Source organism: Cyprinodon variegatus, unplaced genomic scaffold (assembly GCF_000732505.1).
Source record: "Cyprinodon variegatus isolate N-32 unplaced genomic scaffold, C_variegatus-1.0 Scaffold974, whole genome shotgun sequence".
Classification (NCBI taxonomy): domain Eukaryota; kingdom Metazoa; phylum Chordata; class Actinopteri; order Cyprinodontiformes; family Cyprinodontidae; genus Cyprinodon; species Cyprinodon variegatus.
Window position 1 is genome coordinate 283511 of NW_015151427.1, and position 21019 is coordinate 304529.

The window sequence follows — 21019 nt, forward strand, 5'->3', positions numbered from 1 at the left end:
CACAAATAAGGACCTTTGTAACATTTTAATTGAAGTTTTAAACATGTAACATGCTATTTCAGAGGACCTATTGCTTTAATAAACAACAATATCAGGAATATATAACTCATGGTAAATGAATGGATTTTACAAGGTGCGACTTATAGCTTCACCGTTTAAGGTGTGGCTGGGAAACCAATTTACAAACACACCATAGATTTCCTTAATTACATATGTAAAAATAGATTTGCTGTGCTTTTTGTTTGAGGGAACATATACAACTCTAAACATTATTTTGTCCTGCAGATCTTTTTAAGTCCTCTGAATGTCATTTCACAATACATGTAAAGCTACAATATGAGCAAGTTACACAATAATATAAATGTTTTATAAAACTACAATTTTAAAATAGCCAAATACCCCACCCCCAATAACATAAAAACGAAAATGAATGACAGTGATAAAGTAATTAAGAAAAAATTGGACTTCACTCACTCGAGTGCAACGTAATCCAAATAAAACTGAGATATTCTGTTAACATATACATAGGAAAAAAAACATAATATAAAAAGCTTTACCAAGTCTGGAATAAATGTAATGTTTCATTAAGGATGGCTGACTTGCATGTACCCCCTGAAAGTAAACAACCAGAGATGGAAAAGAATTTGAAAAGCCCACCAAAGCAGTCCACATCACAGACCAGTTAGTCCACATGATGGAATGCATCCTGCCGCTCCCCGTTTGCTGCTACTCTGGCATGGTGAGTGATCAAGAGGGCAGACATTCACTCTGTCTGATGAAAATCCTTCTCCACAAGGTGCAAGTCACATTTCAAGTAAAATTCATTGGAGTATATTCTCTTTAAACATAAAGAATAAAAAATAAATGGCTATTAAAAATAAAACAAAAATACACTAGTTGACCAACTCCATCTAAATACATGTTTGTAGATTCACTAATTTATGCTGTCTGAGTTTAACAGACCATAATCTGAGGGAATGTACTTTGTAGTAGTAGTGGTCTTGGCTTTCATGGGGAGTGGATGGATGAGGCGCCGTGCTGTGCCGTCTTCTATGATGTCTTGGCTTTATTGACCTTGTTAATTTCCTACAGAGAGAACAACAAGCCTGTATCATTATAAAAACAAACATCCATGCCCTGCAGGGTTCCTGCAATATCTTAATCTCCAAATTTCAAACCTTTCCAGACCATTCAGAAAAAAACAAAACAAACAGAAAGTTCTGAACTTGGATATTCTGAATTTTCTTTGTAATTAGCACTGCCTTAACTTAAGTTTGAAAATATAAACATTTTAATGATGGACAAAAACTTGGTTCAATAGCCTTCAGGTCAGTTTAAAATCCACAGATAAGAGGATCTAGAGGCAAAATGCTCCATGTGTGAAAATGTGAGATGCCTCTTTTTTATTTCCTTTATATCATTAAGTCGTTCAGTCACTCAAAAATGATGGAGTTGGACTAAAATTGCTATCTGCAAGACCAAAACCAATGATCATCAACTGAAATATAAAACTATGTAAAAACAAAAACAAGGCAGAAACTAGAAGGTTTAATCTATGTAATGAAAACTTTTCATTCTTATTTTTTTTTCTGCTGATACTTAATCAGACATGATAAATAAAGTAAAATACTGAAGTTCCAAATGCTGGCCAATTTATCAAGAGTTTGAAGGAAACCCTGAATTGTGATTGAAAATTCCAAAGTTTATATCTGTCAGTTTAACCTATAGACTCACTCTTAACATTTCAGCAGTACAACAACCCTTAAAATACAATGGGAGAACGTATATCCAAGTTTTAGAATGGCCTAGTCAAAGTCCAGACCTAAATCCAATCAAGAATCTGAAGCAAGACTTTGATATCTACAGATATTCTCCATCCAGTCTGAAAGAGTTTGAGCTATTTTAGAAAGAAAAGGTGAGTAAAGTCTTCGACTGGGTAAGCTAGTAACACGATGCCTATTTTTTCATCAGTTCCCTTTAATAATTATCTATGCTTGTTCTGCAGTTATCAGTGAGCCTCTACTTGTTTCTACATGCCCATATGTGAGCTGAAGTAAGTGGAACCCATTAACACTATTAGATGTCTTCTAATTTGCAAACACATGCTTTGATCTTTTTTTTTACCTGTGTAGCCTCATCTGCCTCTAGTGTCTAGAATCAGCATCATACAGCAGCTCTTAACTTATCTTTAACTTTTTTAATGTTTGAAAACGAGGGCTGCAAAGGTAACTCACCTCAAGAAGAGTCTGTTTTAACCTTCCATAAGCATCGTCTAAATTGTCATTGACGATAACGACATCAAACATGCCAGGTTCTTTACCTAAATTGGAGAGATCAAAAAAGAAGCTTTAGCCTTTAAACATGCTTGTTGGATTTTTATTTTAGTGCTTTTAGAATCATGGAGAACTCCTTACTGAACTCCATCTCCACCCTGGCTGCATTTAAACGCTTCTGCAGGCTCTCCTCCGACTCAGTTTTTCTGTCTCTTAGTCGTTTCTCCTGTTAATTCCAACAAGCAGGTTATTTGTAGGAAAACTCACAGAGCTAAACTGGTTGCATGGATTTCAGTTGTGCTCACTAGGATGTCCATGGATGGCGGCTGGATGGAGATGTAAATAGGGTTGAGGTCTGTCTTCTTAATGTTCTTCACACCCTGCATGTCGATGTCCAGTATACAGATGAGGTTTTTGGCCTGAACAGCTTGGACAGCAGCTTTGCTTGTGCCGTACAGGTTTCCAGAAAACTCTGCGTTTTCGATAAACTCGCCGTTGTCTATGGCTGCCTGCATCTTCTCCCGTGTAACATAATGGTAATCTATAAACCAACGATTTAAGTGTAGAGGGAATAAGTTTAGAAGAAACTAGACAGTGGTTGGAAAGCTCTTTTTAAAAGAGAATACGAGATATGTTTTACCTCTGCCGTTCTCTTCTCCAGGGCGAGGGTTTCTTGTTGTATCTAGGAGACAAAATGACTCGGGCGTTACATTCTCCAGAGCTTTAAGCAAGCAGTTTATCAACAATTACAGAAGATTCTGTAACTTATGCATTTATTTAGGTCTCAGAGTTTTATATGCATCATATCAGTTGTCGAGCAAATTAGAAGAGTTAAGCCCATCGTAAACAAAACAAAAACATAAAAAGAAGTTTTAAATGTTGCTATGGTATAACAGAACACAGTACTACCACATAATTAGAAACAGATATATAATAGAATAACACACATTGATAAGTTAAGATTAAGAATGGGCACTTAGAATCAATTGTGACCAGTTCTAACCTTTAAATTCTCCTGAAATGCTTCAAAAAATTTTTGTTCAGTACCTAATTTTGATACCAAGCCTATATCGAAAGAAAGACACAGAATACCAACCAAGAAGACGATTGACTTAATTAAAGACAATCGGCTACATACAACTCGTGATGCACTTTAATTTTAATACAGATAAAAATCCTGAAATCCTAATACAATTACTGCCTGAAACATGAGTTATTCTTTTTATGGTTGAAGTTAACTGCCTGCCACACTTACGGGAGACACTGAAGCCAAACACATTGTCATGTTCTTTGATGAGTTTCTTCAGCAGAGTGCTTTTTCCTGCCCCGGACGGGCCACTAAACACCACAGGCCTTGGTCCAGCCATAGCTGAAAGACAAGAGGAGAAAAAGACTGGAGCTCGTTAATTGACTCTTTAGGTGGAGCAGGAAGCTTGACTCGTCAAAAAAACAACATCTGTCTCAGAAAAAAAAAAACAACAAAAAAAACATCATAAATGTTTCCTATAATAAAACAACGGTGTGACACTAAAGAGAAAAACAAGGCTGTGGTTTAACCCTCACAGGAAAAGAGACAGTCGCCTCCTTAGAGAGCCGCAGTGTCACTAAAGCAATAACTGGAAATTATTGTTCTTAAAAGTGATACCAAAAAAATGCTGAACTACGCAAAGCTAAAGGAGAAGCTCTGTTGTTTTGTTTTTTTTAAATCATGGATTCCAGACAAACCAATTTAAAACCACTTAAAGTCAAATTATACAGCAACATTCTAGTTTTTAAGCCAAGAATCAATTTTGACTCAAATATTAACACCTTTTCTACATCTACTCAGATACTGATGACTGTTTTCAGACTGCTCTAACAAAGATTAAAAGGGGCCCTGATGTTTTTCTCCTTACCTTTTTACCGAGACACAGAGAGGAAGAGCAGGTGAGGAGCTGAAGTAAATGGTGAGAGTTTGATTAGGAAAAAACAGCCTGAAAGCTGAAACTGAAGGGGAGGAGAAAGCAAGAGGGCGTTGCTATCACTTTAACCCAGTGCCTAGCAACAAGTGATTGAGCTGAGTAGAGGATTCACTTTCACATTGAGTGACTTATTTCAAGCCTTTACATCACATAATTATCACCAATTACAAGTTTGTCAATAATTACTTTAAAAAAATAGAGAAAGTACAGAAAGGACTGGAGATTTGATGGTGATATAAAATGGATAATTAAATTAGAAATGATGTATGACTTGGAAAGTGAGACTTCATTAAGTTTAGGGCTGAGCAATAAAACAATATTACCGTAATATATTTTGTAAAAGTGATCAATACCAATAGAAAAAACATCCAACCCAGAATCCCATTGCATTGTGGGGGATGCAGACATAGGAAATTATTTACCGGTAGCCTTGTAACCCTCATGGCCAAGCTAAGCCAGGTTAGTGGTAGGGACTGATTTTTTCAAAAGTTAGGATTAAATGTGGTAACAATTTAAATTCTTCCCTTTCCCCTTCTCCTTATATAGAATAGGTACAACAAGAAACGTATCCATAACTATTAATATTGACTGATAAGAAAAAGACTTATATGGGTATCAGCAATATCACAGAGCCATAATCAAGTTACAATCAGATGGAATACGAAGAATGAGACTGGACTCTTGACTGAGTTGCCTAAATTCATTGTTTAAATAAAAGTTGCAGACTCTAGAAGAAGAGCAAAGAGGCTCAAAATCCTTTGTGACTTTTCATCTAATGGTGCAATGTCACATCAAGTCCAAAGTCAGCGTAGCATTTTCTTTTAGCTTTTCGAGCTCTTGATGCCTCCCTCTTGTGACAAGCTTTATTATGATGATAATTCCGCTTTTTCTGGCAGTATATGCACTGTCTGCTATTATCACCAGAGCTATTAGAAATAAATGCTTTAAATAAATCAACCTGAAAGTGGGGATCTCTCCGTACAACTTTTCCATTTTATATGTGATACTGATCCTATACAATATAAACACAAATCATACATACTTTTATTACTTATTTAAGCGGGGAATGGAAGAAAAGGCTTGATCAAAGCATTTACGTCCAATAGAAAAAAGTCAACCAAAGTATAAAAACATCTGATCCATGTTTTATTAACCAATGATACAAACACATGAAAAAGAATTGGATAGATGTATGATGAATGTTTCTATTAACTTGCTAATATCGGAGCTTTTAGGTGCAAGCCGATACTTGTTTTTCGGCTAATCTTGGACAGAGACATCCCTACCTGCCAGTAATGAACAATGAGTTTTTGAGTTAAATAAAATTACTGTAAAAAACTTTACTGAACGCACCTAAACAACTGATATGCACTAATAGGACTGCATTCATACTATCACTTCTGCTTATGGAGAACATCTATCCATCTATCCAAAGATGCTTGGTGAATTACAAACAAGACCCGGGTATGTGTAGGATTTTTTTTTTTTTCTTTTTGGATGATTATATAACTTTAGAAGATCAAAGTACAACTAACTATAAGCAATTTGGATTTCCAGAAGAAAAAAAATAGAGCACTGTGTTCTCTATTTTAAACAATTCTAAACAAAATCATGTTTTTTTAATGACATGCAGAATTGCATTTAATGTGAATTGTTTTTGATCATGGCAAGGTTAATATTTAAACGAATAAATGAGTAACAGAATTTACATCTTCAGTCACTTTATCAAGGAACGTTTTAGGGCTGCAACTAACGATATTTTGCAAACTAATTAATCTGTCAAATCATTTTTTGAGTAATCGAATAATAATTGGATAGCCAAAGGTTCCCAGAAGATTTTTTACTAAATTAAACCAGGTGAAACTAAAACGTTTCCACCTGAGGAGTTCTGGATAGAGTATATAGACAGACGAAAAAGATTTTTATCTTAAATTCAAAATGTTTACACATTTTTTTTTTTTTTTTACAATTTTAATATAATTAATGCACTAAGTGGATTGCTCTGTCAGCTAAAGGCATGTTTTAGAGTTTCTACACTCCAGTTAACAAATAATCGATTACTAAATAAGTAAATGATTATTTCAATAATTGATTAATCTGATTAATTGTTCAGCCCTAAAATTTTAACACTGAATTGGCTAAAATGAATTAGCCAAGCCCAATTTGAAAGACCTTCATATTTCACCCTGTATCTATTAATAATAAAACCAGGCAGATAGCTTTAGGGCTTATTTACAATAAAATCTCAGTAACTGCAGTTAACAATGTCATAACTGTTATGTGGTAGTGTGGCTCCTTGTGACTTGCAGAGACGTTCATTTTGAGATAATCTGCCATTTCTCCTTAATAGGAAGATGCATGAAGACAAATGAAAGTCACATGGCACTACAAGCAGCATGTGCTGACACTTATTGGAAACAGCACCATAACTGATCCTAAACCCATGCAGCATCCCTCATGTGACTGGAGTTTACCAGAGTTAAGTTAAATCACAGGAGCAGCATAAGGTGCTTAAAACTCTAGTCAAAATTACAAACTAAAAGACATTTTGATTATAAAATTACTAATTATTTCTAGATTTTGAGATAAATAATGCATTAAATAAGGCTTTACAATATTTGGCACATGCATATACCAGGATTCTCCTTTTATTTTTATTTCACACATTGATTTGCAGTTTCATTGGCTAAAAGACTTGGGTTAAATGTGAAAAGGCAGATTTTCAGGAATCAGAAATTAAACAAAGAAACTCTTTTGATGCAAAAAAATAAACGTAGAGAATAATGATCTTAGAGCAGCCTTGCAGCGCTAATTAGTTCCCCCTAAACAAAGATGATTTTGCAGCTAAAGTGTTATCTTCTATGCAGTCATGAGTGTCGACAGTCTGTTCTGAATAACAATCCAGATACAAAAGTCTCACGACTGCACTATGAAAATGCACTTTGACTCAGGGTTAAAAGTCATAAAGTGTTATGGTACTTTCAAAAACTGACTTACTAGAAAAGATGATAGACTGTTTCTACCATGGGAATTTACAACAAACCATAATGAGGAGGATGATGGCAGCTTTAAATAATTACTGGGTAAAATACAAATCTCATCAAAATCCTGCTCAAAAATAAATTAAACACTACTACTATATTCAGAGTTTAAAAGTTTACTGAAATTGAAATACAAAAAAAAAACAAAAATCCTATAAATATTATGATTAATATTCTGGACTATTGTGGCAGAGGTGGGAATAAGAGCTGATGGTCTGCTTTGAAAAAGCAAATAGATAATATTGTCTTATATATTTCATTTTGGTTTTAAATCCATCTGCATTTAATTTTTTCTCAAATTGACTATTTTAATTTTCTGTTTTTACAGATCAATAAGCTGTGAGAATTTCATGGATAAACAGAGTTAAAAAAAATATGACAATAAGCGTGCATGTATAATTTTTTTTTTTATACATTTTTGCAAAGAATCAACTTTAGTAGAGAATTTGCAGAATATTACATTTTAATCTAATGATGGCATGATGTTAGAGATGGAAATTAAAGATAAAATACTTATTCAAGAACCAAAACTTGGCTAATAAAGCTGATTCTGGACAAGAAAAGCCCACATTTTTAATATGCATATAAATGTAATGTTGCAGATTAATAATGCGACCGTTAGAGAAGGAAAAAAAAATTCAGTCTGTACATGTGTTGCTACAGGTCTTTTTTTGATTGTCTGTACGACATCCTTGTTACCAGTTATTAATAAGTCAACCACGCGTACAAAAAACTCAGCTATCTTGCCACTGCGATGAAACCCCTCTACATTCCAGCTCCATCTTTTCCTCGTCTGCAATGTCAACAAGCCGCCTCAAGGAATGAATGGCACTCCCAGATAATAAAGACATCCTAGATGAAAGGAAGCGACAAACACAAACATCATCCTTCCTACCTGAAAATAACCTGGCAAAATGTCTCAGGTACATCGGAGGTTAGATTATTTCCAGCCTCTGAGACCGTGTCCGGAGGATTTTCTTCCTCCCCTGGCCTGGGCTTTCGTTGTAAGAGCCATTAGAGAAAACTGTGCTGGCTACGTCATCACTGCGAACCAAAACATCAACGTTCAACGTCAAAATCACGCGCGAGAAAACGCGGAAACTCGATATTTCTTCGATAATTTTTTTTTTTTTAAGCAACGAGCATTGTTTTTAAAACTTAAGAAATTTCCGTTGTGATTTGTGTATCTAAAAAAAGGACTTACAGGAAGTAGTTTGTAGCGGCTGTACGCAAGCTTTGAACGCGTTACTATAGCTACGTGAAAAAAGCGGGCTAACTTGCTACACGTTATTTAGCTACGTTAAAAAAAAAAAAAGCCGCTCGAATAAGCCAAAGTTTCCCAAAAAAGAAACAACCGTTAACTTGTTGCTCCCGTCGATACTAGGAAGTTAACTCACCGCACAACTTCCCCGGATGAATGAGTCAAAGGCCTGTTCGGGTTGCTAGCGGTTCGGGTTGCTAGCGTTAGCTGAGCGCGCTAGGAGCGTGTTGTTTACTCTAACTCTGACTTTATTCTGCTAAAACAAAATGTTTGGTTCTTCAAGATCTGGGGGCCTACGCGGAGGCCAGGACCAATTCAACTGGGATGACGTAAAAGTCGATAAACACAGAGAGAATTATCTGGGTGAGTTCAAATGCCTACCTTATCCGAGCTAACCAGACAGCTAACGAGAGGCGACGATAGCTGAAAATAGCAGCTTATAAGCACATGTTGGCCTCACCCACTGCAGTCCCATACCTTTTGATATGGAGTCCCTCATTGCGTAGAGTCTGGATGGAATTTATTTTCTTCCTATTTACAGACGTATTTTTGTTCCCTGGGCACAGTTGGTTCCCACTTTCACATTGCTTTTCACTCTGAGCATAAAGAGTGTGTCTGTGCTGACCGCTGCCCAGCTAGTCAGCATGCCAGACTACAGCAGCGACGTAGCACATAAAGGAGAGCAAATGTAAACTTGCACAACTTATAGCTACGTTTTATGTTGAGAGGCTATCTCTAGCAAACGGATGGTAAATTTAACAATTAACTGTGTTGGTAAAAAGTTTTAGAGTTTCACATAAAAAGAAACAAACTTGATGTCATCTTATTTTTATGAAACACATTTAAGTGCATCTCTGTAAACTAGAACATCGTCGAAGTGTCCCATTTATTTTTAAGAATATATTTCACCTATTGTAATATATTGATATACTTCTATTTCTAAATAAGATAGATATCTGTAAATAAAGGTGTCATTCTATCAGAATTTGGAGTTTTTTTTAACACGTCTTGGATAAGAACATTGATTCATTATTTGCTTTCTTGTAAATTAGATAGCAAAGATACAAATTATTCCCTAATGTATCCAAACAGTCAAAATAGATAAGCTTCCGGGGATAAAGAAAAAAAAATGTGGTCAGTGAGAATATTTACCAAAGCTCAAATCTTTATTTTAAAACTCTTTGTTGTTTTACAGCTGTAAATATTCTGGTTTCTTTCTATTGTTTCTCTATTTGCCAGATCATATCATTTCTGTTGTTCTTTTTATTATCTGCATTTATTATGAGTAATTTTTTTTTTTATTTCTTTTTAAGGATTAAGGAACTTTCTTCCAAACAACTGTAGCAGGCAAATGATTATTGGCAGGCAAATGGTTATTTATACTGTAACATTTAATTAGCAGAAGGTGCAACTCTTTTTTTTTTTTAATCTCAAACAATAAAATTGAAGTTGATATGAAGTAATATCTTTATTTTGACCTTTGCTCCACACAACCAGAGAAAACTTACTCTAGAAATGTGGAACTGTATTTACAATATAACAGAACCAGTATTTGTTTTTTAGCCATATATATTTTAAACCCTCCAATGTCTTCTAACCAACTCATACCAATGTTGCCAGTTTCTACCTCAAAATAGTCTTAGGCAGTTTTTTGAGAAAACAATTTGAAAATATTTGTGTTTTTTGGCCCCGATACCTGGTTGTGCAGTATCGGCCGATATCGATACCATCTGTTTGAAATTGATGTGTGTATATACAAAGAAATGCATACTACTTGCATGTATAATAATTGCCCTTATGACTTTGTAAAGCTGCTGCCTACCTTTGTAAAGCAGGAAAAAGACTAATACAAGGTGAATCCAGTAGAACTTTTTATTGCCTACCTGAAATGGGTGACAATAATTGAATAAACTTGGTATAGGTGCCCTATTTGGTACTCGCCGATACCGCCATTTTAGTGCAGAATTGGGCCCCTGGTCGTTACTGGTATCGATGCAAATATCAGATCATCAGATATATATCCAATATTCAGTCTAATTAAACCTTAGAATATGAGCATTTAAACTCACCCCAGCCTTCTTTTGTTTTCAGGAAACTCTTTGATGGCCCCGGTTGGACGATGGCAGAAAGGCAAAGATCTGACATGGTATGCAAAAGACAAAAAATCTGGCAAAGCTTTGTCCAAAGAGGAAGAACTTGCTGCTGTGAAAGCCGCCGAAGAAGAGGCTCTGATGGCTGCCCTGTATGTATGACCTCACATGTACTGCATGCTGCAACTGTGGTGCATCAGAATTTAACATTTTTATTCTCAATTTAGAGGACACAAGATTATAAAGAGGCAACCAACTGGCCTTACCAAAGAGGTAAATCAGTGAGATGGTGAATGGGGGTAAAAATAATCTTCTACGACCAACAAGATCAAATGTTTTAAGTTTTATTACATTTTGACAGGATCTCGTGGAGGTTTGTCGAAGGGAAGAGGCTGATGGTGAAGAGAGGAGTGTGGATCGTATATCAGGCTTGGGAAGCTCCAGGTGATTATCCATAAAACCTGAAATTGTTATAAAGGGAAAGCGTAACAATGCATTTTTTTGCTACCACCTTGAAAGCAATTAAAGGAATTTTAGAAAAGGAAATCTATGAGTGAAGTTCTCAAAATCATTCTGAATTGCAAATCTTTCTTGTATGAATGTTGATATATTTTTCACTCAGGTTCAAGCAAATCCTGCGAATTAGTTCATAAACACTGGTTCCTCACTTTGAAATGTATTGTTCCTACAGTAATGTGGAATCTTAGCACTGTGAGGACTCCATTTCAGGTCGGGATGTATGATAATCATGTCGAAGGTTAAAACACTGTAATCCATGTGACCTGAAAGTGACTTCTTTTGACTACTGAGCACATTGGCTATTTTAAAGAAGTTTGATCTGGATGAGTTGGTCTTAAGAAACCAAAAGCCCACATCTCACCTAAGTTTTTTAGAAAACGTATAGCAGTTTGTACATAAAAGGCAAATGTGACTTAAGTGCTTTCCAGATGGCTTCAACCACACCACGGCATTGAGACTGCAGTGGTAAAACTATACAATGAAATATGTCCCTGCAGCATGAAACAGTCTTGGTTTTACTGGATTTTAGTTTTTTACTGCAGCCTGAAATAAGGAATGTAAATATATGGTATTTTATATCTCTAATGTCCATAATGTGGCTTGATGAAACAACTCTTGTCGTTTTCCGATTATTATCTGATTGGAGAATTTGTAGGGATACTCAAGGCTTCATTCTTAGGACACATTTATTCAGTATCTATATGATCCAACTTTATATTTGCTGTACACTGCATTATCACAGTCTATTAGATGATTTGTTCATGATATGCACACACTATGTTTATATCACAAGGGTCTTCTGATTTACTGCAGGAAAACACAAACTTGTTTTTGGATCCAATGAAGGAAAATACAGTAATGCTTTGGACTCTACTAAAATTTAACATCCAACTAAAGTATTTACTTACTCAACCTATTATTTCATAACATTTTCCCTGCATTTATTTTCTACATACTTTTTTGTTTGTAATTTCGATCAAACATCAGGTTGCTCATCCAAATGCTGCAGCTGTAGTCCTGGCTAACACTAGCTAATCGAGTCTATCTCAGTAGTCTTAATCAGTCCTAGAGTGTAAATCACTTTTCAAATGTCATAAATGCTCTATAGGGTACTAAATAATTGTGGGTCTTAATGCATATCTCAACCTTGTAGGATTTTTTATTTTTTGCAGTTAAAACTTATGTTTTTGTCATTTCTATTAATTTACTTTAGATTTTCCTTTGGATTTTTTCCCTCACTGGATAAATTATTACCAGTTTACCAGCTGTTCCTATTTGGTTGCAAAGTTCTCTGAATTACCTCATGCTTCAGTAGTGCTATACAATACAAATACAATTAGCACTAATATTATGTGCTTGCTTTTCTTGACCGTTTGTGTTTGAAGTGTGGGGTCACGGAAAATGTTGCTGTCCCAGAAAGAGAAAGAAGCGGCTAAAATGGGTCTGCCGATTTTTACGGTGAGTTCAGTTTCAAGATTTCCTACTGTAATCTACACCTCTGTGCAACAAATGTAACTATGCTTGTCGTGCAGCATCACAAGACTGAAAGTCGTCAAGAAACACCAGCAACAATATCAGCTGAGAGCGCTGCAAAAGAAGAAGAGACAGAACAAGGGTAAATATGCAGAATTGTACTCACATTCAGCATTAACCAGACCTCATGAAATGTGAGCCTGGTTTTAATAACCTCTGTTTAATTTCAGTATACATGAGAGTAAAAAGAAAAAGAAAGAAAAGAAGAACAAAAAGGAGAAAAAGAAGAAGGAAAAAAAGAGGAAAAGGAAAAGACAAGATTCATCGTCCTCCTCATCCTCCGATGATAGAAAAAGGTTTGACTGAGATTTCCTTCAAAACTTTGGGTCATGAAGTGCCATGTTCTCAGTAATATCACAAAATAATCAAAACATATCAAATCCAAAACTTCACCCAAATTTTACCATGAGCATTACACTGAAAAAAAAAACGATCTAGAAATAAGTAAAAATGTCTTAGGACCCTGTCACACCTTGCCGATTTAGCCAGGTTATGCCTGACGTCCCAGAATCTCCTAAAACGCTGCTATACGCTGAGCTTTCTATGTATTTTTTTCAATTTTGGGCGTATGCATAGCACATTTATAACGAGTCCAGAACTTATGTCCAACAACAGCCTATCTTATGCATAACGCACTGCTGGGATGCTCCTGTGAACCCATTTTATATCAAAACGGTGCCACAATGCTATTAAATGGTAGCTGTAAGTTAGAAACGCGTTCAGCGGTTGTCTGAATCACGTCAGATACGTTCATATACATTGGGGGTAAGTTCTTGATAAGTTAAGCATGAGTTATGCACAAGTTTCTCATAGGTTTTGGATAAGCTAGATGCCACAACTTATGAGTAACGTACGCTTAACATATGTCAACGATCAGATAATATACCTATAACTTATGGCCCACGTATGGCAGACGCTCTCATACGTTGGGAAATTTTGAGCATGCTCAAAACTTCTTGACGTAATCGCCGTATAGCAGCGTTTTTACCAGATTTTTGTACAACAGGCATACGCTGGTCTAAATCACCAAGGTGTGAGAGGGGCTTTAGAGTAGGTGTATTTACCCTTAATTTGAGTATGTAAATCAGATGATTTACCAATGGAATGCATATTTTTACTCTTCAAATAAACTAATTGGATAATATGCACTTGAAATAAGACAATGCAATTGTTTTTTATTTTAATTAAATTATCTTGCTCCATTGGCAAATTGTCTCACTTACCTCTTGAATTCAATAACAAGTGCACTTATTTTAAAATAAGAATAATTTATTTAGAATTTGTTTTTTTGCAGTGTAGAAAGGCTTGCTCTGATGCATTATTTACAAAGCCTACATTATTATTATTATAATGCTTTTACATTTAAACATATGGGGCTTCAATTATGTGAAACTTTACTTTTTACAGAAACAAAAATGATTGAAATGTTTCATTTAATTTTAGCAGGTGAAAAACACATTCACATTCTGTCTAATGCTTTATTTGATACCTGCTGCTGAACATCTGCTAAACATCTTCTAATTTGAAGGGCAGATTCTGCTTTTGCTACTGAAAATGATAACTAAATATAAACTTAAATTGGACATTTTTTCAAAATCAGTTAGATCTCACATTTTGTATTAATATCCAGAGTAATTTTTAATCTTTGTTATTCTTTGGAGACATGAAACTGGTAAATTAGTACTTGTTCACAGAAACTTAAAACTTGGAAACTGATTATTCTCTGAGCAATAGCATCTAAGGCAGTGTGATGGAAAGGACAGATGTGGCTTCTTTATTGATGCTATTACAGAAAACTGAAACGACTAAATGGTGAATACAGCGATTAAAAACTGAGCTTTAAATAGTTATTGAAAGTAATTTAAAGTCAATTTTATTGTCAGGGTTATAATCATTATGGAGGATGAATATTCTTGGATCGGCAGTAATCTGAATTTTCTCTTGCTTAGCAAAACACAAGACCTAGACATTGAATACCCTGCTGGTAAAAAATTATTATAAATTCCTTGATTTCATTCTACTTCAATCATTCTAGTTAGAAAAGTTTTTTTTATAGTAGTTTATTTGCACAGTGTTAACATTTCTGTTAAAGGTGTTGGCATGCTGAAATATGACTTTGTGGCTGATAGAAAGAAAAACATGTCCTGCCCTCTGATGCTGGAGATTTCCAGCTCCTGCCTGGTGCCTGGGGAAAAAAAATCCTGCTTCCATTTAAATAAGAAACAATACACTTCTCAGGCCACTAGGGGGAGATACAGAAGCTAAAATAAAGAACGATCTGAAATAATTTTTTTTTATATAAATTTTAAACTTTTAAATCCAGACTTTTAAAGGAACCTTTATGCATTATTTTCAAAACTATATAATGTGTCTTTTGTAAAAGATCTTTAAAGTTTTTTTATTCTGCAAAGCTGAATATTTTTTCAGTCTTGTTTTTTTTTTTCTTCCTGTTTTTAAAAATTAGCAGCATTTCTTTGTATATGCTTATTACCACAATATCCATGTTTTTTTTTATTCTTTTCTAAACTAATTCATCACTACTTGGGTCTGTCTGCCTAAATTTTCTGTAGATTTTAACACAAAATGCAAAATACTGCATCACCACTTGAGGGCGCTAAGATACTTCTATATTTTGCATACTGAAGTTTTCTTTTTCTTTTTATTGTTTTGCATTTCCTTTGTATTTAGGATTTAAAATGCCTGTGAGAGAAATAAGTTTGGGAGTGAGAGAATAATATATTCTACATGTGCAGCTATTGGAATGACCTTTTAAAGCAAACCCTTTACTGTGTGCATTGCCCCATAAAGCACCAGGCAGTCGCTTGTGCCCAACTGTGTGCTACGTCTTATTGGATGCCCCACTCATTGATTGTTTCCTTTTACCTTTCAGACACAGAAAGGACCACCATCATCATAATCCATCATACCATAGTCAGAGTGGAGCCAGACCCCATGACAGCCATTCAAGGGAGGGAGCAAAGGCCGAGCGACAGCCTTCCCGCCCCCATCATCGACGGCATAGGCATGACACAGACACTTCTGACAGGGGGTCTCCTGCCCGCAGTAACTCTGCCTTCCATAAGAAAGCCCCTGCTGGTGCCACACAAAGCCAGAGAAGACGCCACGACACAGACTCGGACGACTAATGTCCCGCGCTCCCCCCCCACCTGACCCAGAGATGCATAGTGCACACGCTGCGTTCTGGGACCTCCTGTGTGATGCGTTTCAGATTTATGTTTTATTTGACACTATGAGTAATTTCAAAGGCATGATTGTGTCTATTTTTCTGCTGATATTTGGTTAAAAGCCCTTTTTATATCCAAGATCATTTGTGATCAAATGGATCCACTTGTTTTGCTTGTTTAAATCCCTTTGGCTTTTGTTTTATTTTTGGAAGAGCGGATGCCATTAGTAGGGGGGAAAAAAGCTTTGTAGAACAGATTATTTTTCTTAAACATGAAACTGCACTTCTTATTGAAACATTTTAAATTTGAACGTCCAGTTTTAGCCATAATAAAGCAGGATAGATTCAAATTAATTCTATTTTCTTAGCAGAAATGTTTCAGGCTGATACGTCTTGAAGCAGGATACTACTGTTTGCCTCAAATTGATCTGAAAGGGGATATTCTGCTGGCTAGTACCTAATAAGGTCTCACTCACAAAATAATTCTCCAAGATGTTCATTAAGAAGAGTGGCAAATACCAGACTGGTCTTTTTTTTTTTTTATGACCAAGTACTGTTATGCTGCCACACACAAACCAAACTGAAGAAGCAGCAGGAGCAGAGGCCAGACAAAGCCACCCTATGAGGGACTCCAGGCCTGAACTACTTCCCCTTCTACAATTACCACACTCCCCAGCAAGTTTTATAGGCTCGGCTGCATTATCCATGGCAGCCTAATCAACCTGCAAGAATGCTCTCCTAGACTTGCCACCCTTAGACAAAGTGAAGTAGGATATGTTCTTCACATTACTGCTTTAACCTCAGCAGTGGGTGATCACTTAAGAGAATCATATTTCTTCTTGGGTCAGTTAGTAACTATTTTTTCCCTTAGTAACTCAAAACGTAAACATGATCAAAACAGTTAAAATAGTCAGACCTACTTGTTTTGTACAGTAATCTGCCCTCAAAATTACAATTACAAGTTATCTGGAGGGTGGCTGCAAGCTATACATGTGAAAAAAAAAATTTCTAAACGTGACCATCAAAATCAGGTATGAGATGGCATGTCAACCAAATAATCATGTGTGGTAACGGATAGCAATTCTTCATTAGGCTCATGATTGTTCTCTATGGATTAAACCATTCTCTTGTATCTGGGATTGTTGTTCTGCTGAAAGACTATTTTTCAACCCGTGTTGGTTCCTTTAAGCTAGATGCCCATGCCTCAGCAGGCTGAGGTTGTCTTGCTCTATGTTGCAGATGTTCATGATGCTTTTGCCTCCAAATAAGAAACAAACTTATGAGTCAGGGGAATCATAGCAATTAACTCTTTTCTATCAAATCCGATTTTAGATTAAAAAGAAAAATGATCTTTTCCATGTGGTGTATTTTGTAATCCCAAATATTCAATACATACATGAAGTATGTAGCTGCAAAATGTAATAAAGATCAAAGCTTAAAAGTTTTGGTAGTGAATTTTAGATTTAAATACCTAAAACATGAGGTGAGAAAAGGTGTTTTTAAATAAGCCAAGAAATGTCTTAAAGCTTTGTTACATTAGACAGAGCCAACTTTATGTAATCCATTTAACCAACTAAAGTAAAGCTTTATTTTCCTGAAAGTTTTGTCAATTTCAAAGAGGGGGACTATTTAAACAAAGTTCTTAAAATGATAAAAAAAAAAAAAAAAAGTCTTACAATTACATCCTGAATGCGTAGGACAATAAAACTCAGATTCAGAATCACTTGTATCAGATCACTTTAATTGCTGTGTAACCCCCCCCCCCACACACACACACACATACACAATTCTTTAAGAAAACATCAACAAACTTATTGCAATATTAGAACATTTAGGCAGTTATAAATCAAAAACAAACAAAGGCACCAACAACAGATGGTAACACCAAAATCTTTTAGATAAATCTTGGAAAAATATAGGCATTTGTTTGGCTTTTTCTTTACATCAAAGATGATGGCACTTTGATGCAACGGATTTTGGTATTGCTTTCAAAATGCTATTTCCCCCACATGGAGCAAAGCATGCATATCAGCTGCCTAGAACCTTACCCTATGGCACCAAACAGCTCAGTATATTTCACACAGTACTCTCACAATGAAATGATTATAAAATTAGGGGAATAAGTACTCAGTTAGCAAAGAGTTTCACCTCTGGGTAATGGTGTTAACACCCAGTAGACATGCTTGCTCTGAACAACTTGGCAAGTACACCAAAAGCTACCTATGATTAACCTGAGACTTTTGAATAGAAAAAAAAAGAAGCAAAACCCATCCAGTGCTCTCCTGACACGATTATAGTGTGCCACCATTGCAGTATTTCAGTTTATACAAAAGGCTGGTGAGTGTTCACAGACGAGAAATGTCAGTACAAATAATTAATGCCAGTGTTCTACATTTTTAATTCAGGATTTTTTAGATATTACTGCAGCAGGTTCAAGTAGTGCATCAGTATAATTCAGTTTATTCACCACCCCACCCCCCAAAACAACCCTCTCATTATCCCTCTTACAGTACATCACTAGGGTCATTTGATTGTGTTGAGTTTATGGGGCCAAATCGATTTAGTAAAATGTCTTCCCTCTCTTTCTTTTTCAAAGTAAAAGCCACCCAACAGCCAAGAATAGTCAAAGAGTGCAATAAGATCCCTATTACCAAGATTATTTACATTGACATAAAATAAGAAAAATGTACTGAGATAAGTTTTACAAGATTAGAACAGCCCTACCACTGGCCTGTGCATAAGAGATCAAAGCTTAGCAGGGGATGGTTTCCAGTATAAGGATGACTCAGTCTTATTTAGGTGAAAAGAGAAAACATGAAGGGTTGGATGGAAAATGCTCTAGCCTTTAATGGTTCTTGAGTTGATTAGACAGCCAATCAAGTCCTTCATAGAGACCGTCCCCAGTTGTGGCACAGGTTGCCTGGATGTACCAGTTTCTGTTACGCAGGGAGTGAAGGTTCAGCTTGTCTGTCAACTCGGCAGCATTCATCGCATTTGGGAGGTCCTACAATCAAATCAGTGAGGAAATCATTTTAAAGCTGCTACTGGAAAAATTATTGAAGAAAAATTCCTCTCCTTATGAAGGCTTGTGTTACTTACCTGTTTGTTAGCAAAGACTAAAAGCACAGCATCACGCAGTTCATCTTCTGCCAGCATCCTCAAGAGCTCTTCCCGAGCCTCAGCACATCGCTCTCTGTCATTGCTATCCACCACAAAAATCAGACCTAAGGAAGTGTAAAATGAAGACAGATAAGCGAAATGCACTTTTTGAAAAGCAGTTTCTTTAAGATTATAATAAAATATAGTCAAAAGATTACCCTGTGTGTTCTGAAAATAATGGCGCCATAATGGACGGATCTTATCTTGACCACCAACATCCCACACTGTGAAACTGATGTTCTTATACTCAACTGTCTCTACATTGAAACCTTGGAAAGAAAACAAACGAGGACATTTAAAACGTAACTTTTCAGCTCCAAGTAAAAAATATCTGAATGACTTTGCCTACCAGCAAGGAGCTAAAACACAGCATTTGACCCACCTATTGTTGGAATAGTTGTCACAATCTCTCCAAGTTTGAGCTTGTACAAAATTGTTGTCTTGCCAGCAGCATCCAAGCCAACCATAAGTATCCTCATCTCCTTCTTCCCAAACATTTTAAAGAGCCCTGCAAACATATTCCCCATGGCTTCTGGTGATGGGAAAACCACTCTAGGACAGAAACGGTATTAAACTTCCCAAACCTGTGAAAAAACAAATAATGAGCTTAATTTCAAGTTGAAAAACATAAATTATTAGCTTTTATGCACCACAAACCATAAGTACTTTGTTAATCTTAGCTAATTAACATATTAATAGATCATGCAAAGACAGCAAGCAAAATGTACTAAATATAAAACACATTCTCCATGGTTTGAGTGAATTCTTAGATGAACTGATGCACAGCACAAAAGGTTATGAAAATTATTCTATTAAACTAATTAATACCTCTAACTAAACGTTTGTCTAAATTATCCTCTTTGCATGACCGTCCAACTTTTTCACTCTATATGAAAAATTTAGTGAGGCTTCTAGAGGAAAACTTTTAATAATCTGTTATTTTAAAATAGAGTGCATTTTCGAAAATTGGTTACACAAGCAGGTAAACACAGATCACAATTAAAATATCTTTAACATACCAATTGTGTTTGTACTGAGGACTTAAGTAATGCTGCAGTACATGAGAATGACAAAAATATCTTAAAAAAAGAAAAAACATTCGTTGTCAGCTAACTTTAAATAGCTGACTAAATATGTGTAAAACAAATAATGGAAATAACGATATAATGAGACTGGAACCAGGCTTTCAATTTGACTCGTCAAAATATTTGGCAATATTATTGCTCGAGGTTTTTTTTTTTTTTAACAACGGGGAAAAACCTATGAGTTAGTCATTTCTCTCCTAAGAGGCCATGGAGGCTGCTGTAGAAAGAAAAAAAAAACGGAGGCTGCCGCAGCTAACAGCTGAGTTTTCAGGGTGCGGCGGTGCAAAGCTGTCCACCTAGATAAAGAAACACCGACAACAGCATATGCTACTGTACAATTACCAAACAGACAGCCAGGATAAAATACACAGGAATTTCAGCGTTTTACTATAGTCACTGCGACAACGTTTAATATGTTTCATGAAACCAGGTATACAATGTAAGGGATAACATAGGAAGCTAATGAGAGCATCGCAGGGAGTTAGCATTGCTTCCTACTGCAATGTGTAAGCTAACTGTAAGACACAATCTCAGTTAGCTTGTAAATACATGGCTGCCTGTACAAATGCAGCCTACGGTTATATAAAACTGAAGCAAAATGTTAACTTTGGGTTTAAATAGTCTCTACTCACTCACTTGCTCGATTCGTTTTCTTCCCTTAAGGCGTTTCCTTCTTTACAGGAAAATGGCGATAGTTTGACACGTCATTGGGTGTTTTTTTGTTTTGTTTTTTTAGCGTCGGTGAACGTAGACTGGGAGCGATCGCCCCCTGTGGTAGAGAAGAGAATTGTAGTTGAAAGAAAAGAAGGTTTAAACCAGAGAAAAATTGTGTAGACATATTTGCATGTCTGCCGTTTAGATGCGCATTTAAGCAGAAACATATGGCACATCAAATATTACAAGGAAAATATGA

General features: G+C 35.8%; 3 protein-coding genes across 7 annotated transcripts; 1 reads left to right on the top strand and 2 right to left on the bottom strand.

The window, feature by feature from the left end:
- Positions 1 to 10: 10 nt before the first annotated feature.
- On the bottom strand, positions 11 to 9193 carry LOC107100458 (guanylate kinase-like). 4 transcript variants are annotated; one of them, XM_015398953.1, is made up of 7 exons: positions 9014 to 9193; positions 3529 to 3642; positions 2914 to 2955; positions 2579 to 2814; positions 2415 to 2499; positions 2235 to 2320; positions 11 to 1086 (listed from the first exon to the last, which is right to left on the bottom strand). In XM_015398953.1, the coding sequence occupies exons 1-7, from the start codon at positions 9033 to 9035 to the stop codon at positions 1051 to 1053; spliced, it is 621 nt and encodes a 206-aa protein (XP_015254439.1). In that variant the 5' UTR covers positions 9036 to 9193; the 3' UTR covers positions 11 to 1050. The 4 variants fall into 4 exon arrangements, with proteins under 4 accessions (XP_015254439.1, XP_015254441.1, XP_015254438.1 ...); XM_015398955.1 differs by lacking the exon at positions 9014 to 9193 and adding an exon at positions 8673 to 8781; XM_015398952.1 differs by lacking the exon at positions 9014 to 9193 and adding an exon at positions 8171 to 8323.
- Positions 8502 to 17506, top strand: LOC107100457 (multiple myeloma tumor-associated protein 2 homolog). Its single transcript, XM_015398950.1, has 8 exons — positions 8502 to 8899; positions 10628 to 10778; positions 10854 to 10899; positions 10988 to 11070; positions 12531 to 12603; positions 12678 to 12760; positions 12849 to 12974; positions 15569 to 17506. The coding sequence occupies exons 1-8, from the start codon at positions 8803 to 8805 to the stop codon at positions 15822 to 15824; spliced, it is 915 nt and encodes a 304-aa protein (XP_015254436.1). The 5' UTR covers positions 8502 to 8802; the 3' UTR covers positions 15825 to 17506.
- Positions 17507 to 17800: 294 nt separating this feature from the next.
- On the bottom strand, positions 17801 to 20845 carry LOC107100459 (ADP-ribosylation factor 1-like). Of its 2 annotated transcripts, none has more exons than XM_015398956.1 (5): positions 20743 to 20845; positions 19404 to 19605; positions 19180 to 19290; positions 18962 to 19086; positions 17801 to 18866 (listed from the first exon to the last, which is right to left on the bottom strand). In XM_015398956.1, the coding sequence occupies exons 2-5, from the start codon at positions 19546 to 19548 to the stop codon at positions 18708 to 18710; spliced, it is 540 nt and encodes a 179-aa protein (XP_015254442.1). In that variant the 5' UTR covers positions 19549 to 19605; positions 20743 to 20845; the 3' UTR covers positions 17801 to 18707. The 2 variants fall into 2 exon arrangements, with proteins under 2 accessions (XP_015254442.1, XP_015254443.1); XM_015398957.1 differs by having other exon boundaries at positions 20739 to 20819.
- Positions 20846 to 21019: the final 174 nt, after the last annotated feature.

What these genes read in the sequence shown, in the direction of transcription:
- LOC107100458 (XM_015398952.1), bottom strand. Translation starts at nt 8,204, where the DNA reads ATGTACCTGAGACATTTTGCCAGGTTATTTTCAG. An exon ending in CGCCATCCATGGACATCCTA is followed by an intron (nt 2,500 to 2,578) that starts GTGAGCACAACT and finishes TGGAATTAACAG; the next exon opens with GAGAAACGACTAAGAGACAG. An exon ending in CAGGGTGGAGATGGAGTTCA is followed by an intron (nt 2,321 to 2,414) that starts GTAAGGAGTTCT and finishes TCTCCAATTTAG; the next exon opens with GTAAAGAACCTGGCATGTTT.
- LOC107100459 (XM_015398956.1), bottom strand. Translation starts at nt 19,548, where the DNA reads ATGGGGAATATGTTTGCAGGGCTCTTTAAAATGTTTGGGAAGAAGGAG. An exon ending in GACAACTATTCCAACAATAG is followed by an intron (nt 19,291 to 19,403) that starts GTGGGTCAAATG and finishes TTTCTTTCCAAG; the next exon opens with GTTTCAATGTAGAGACAGTT. An exon ending in TAGTCTTTGCTAACAAACAG is followed by an intron (nt 18,867 to 18,961) that starts GTAAGTAACACA and finishes ATTTGATTGTAG; the next exon opens with GACCTCCCAAATGCGATGAA.
- LOC107100457 (XM_015398950.1), top strand. Translation starts at nt 8,803, where the DNA reads ATGTTTGGTTCTTCAAGATCTGGGGGCCTACGCGGAGGCCAGGACCAA. An exon ending in ACACAGAGAGAATTATCTGG is followed by an intron (nt 8,900 to 10,627) that starts GTGAGTTCAAAT and finishes TTTTGTTTTCAG; the next exon opens with GAAACTCTTTGATGGCCCCG. An exon ending in GAAGAAGAGACAGAACAAGG is followed by an intron (nt 12,761 to 12,848) that starts GTAAATATGCAG and finishes GTTTAATTTCAG; the next exon opens with TATACATGAGAGTAAAAAGA.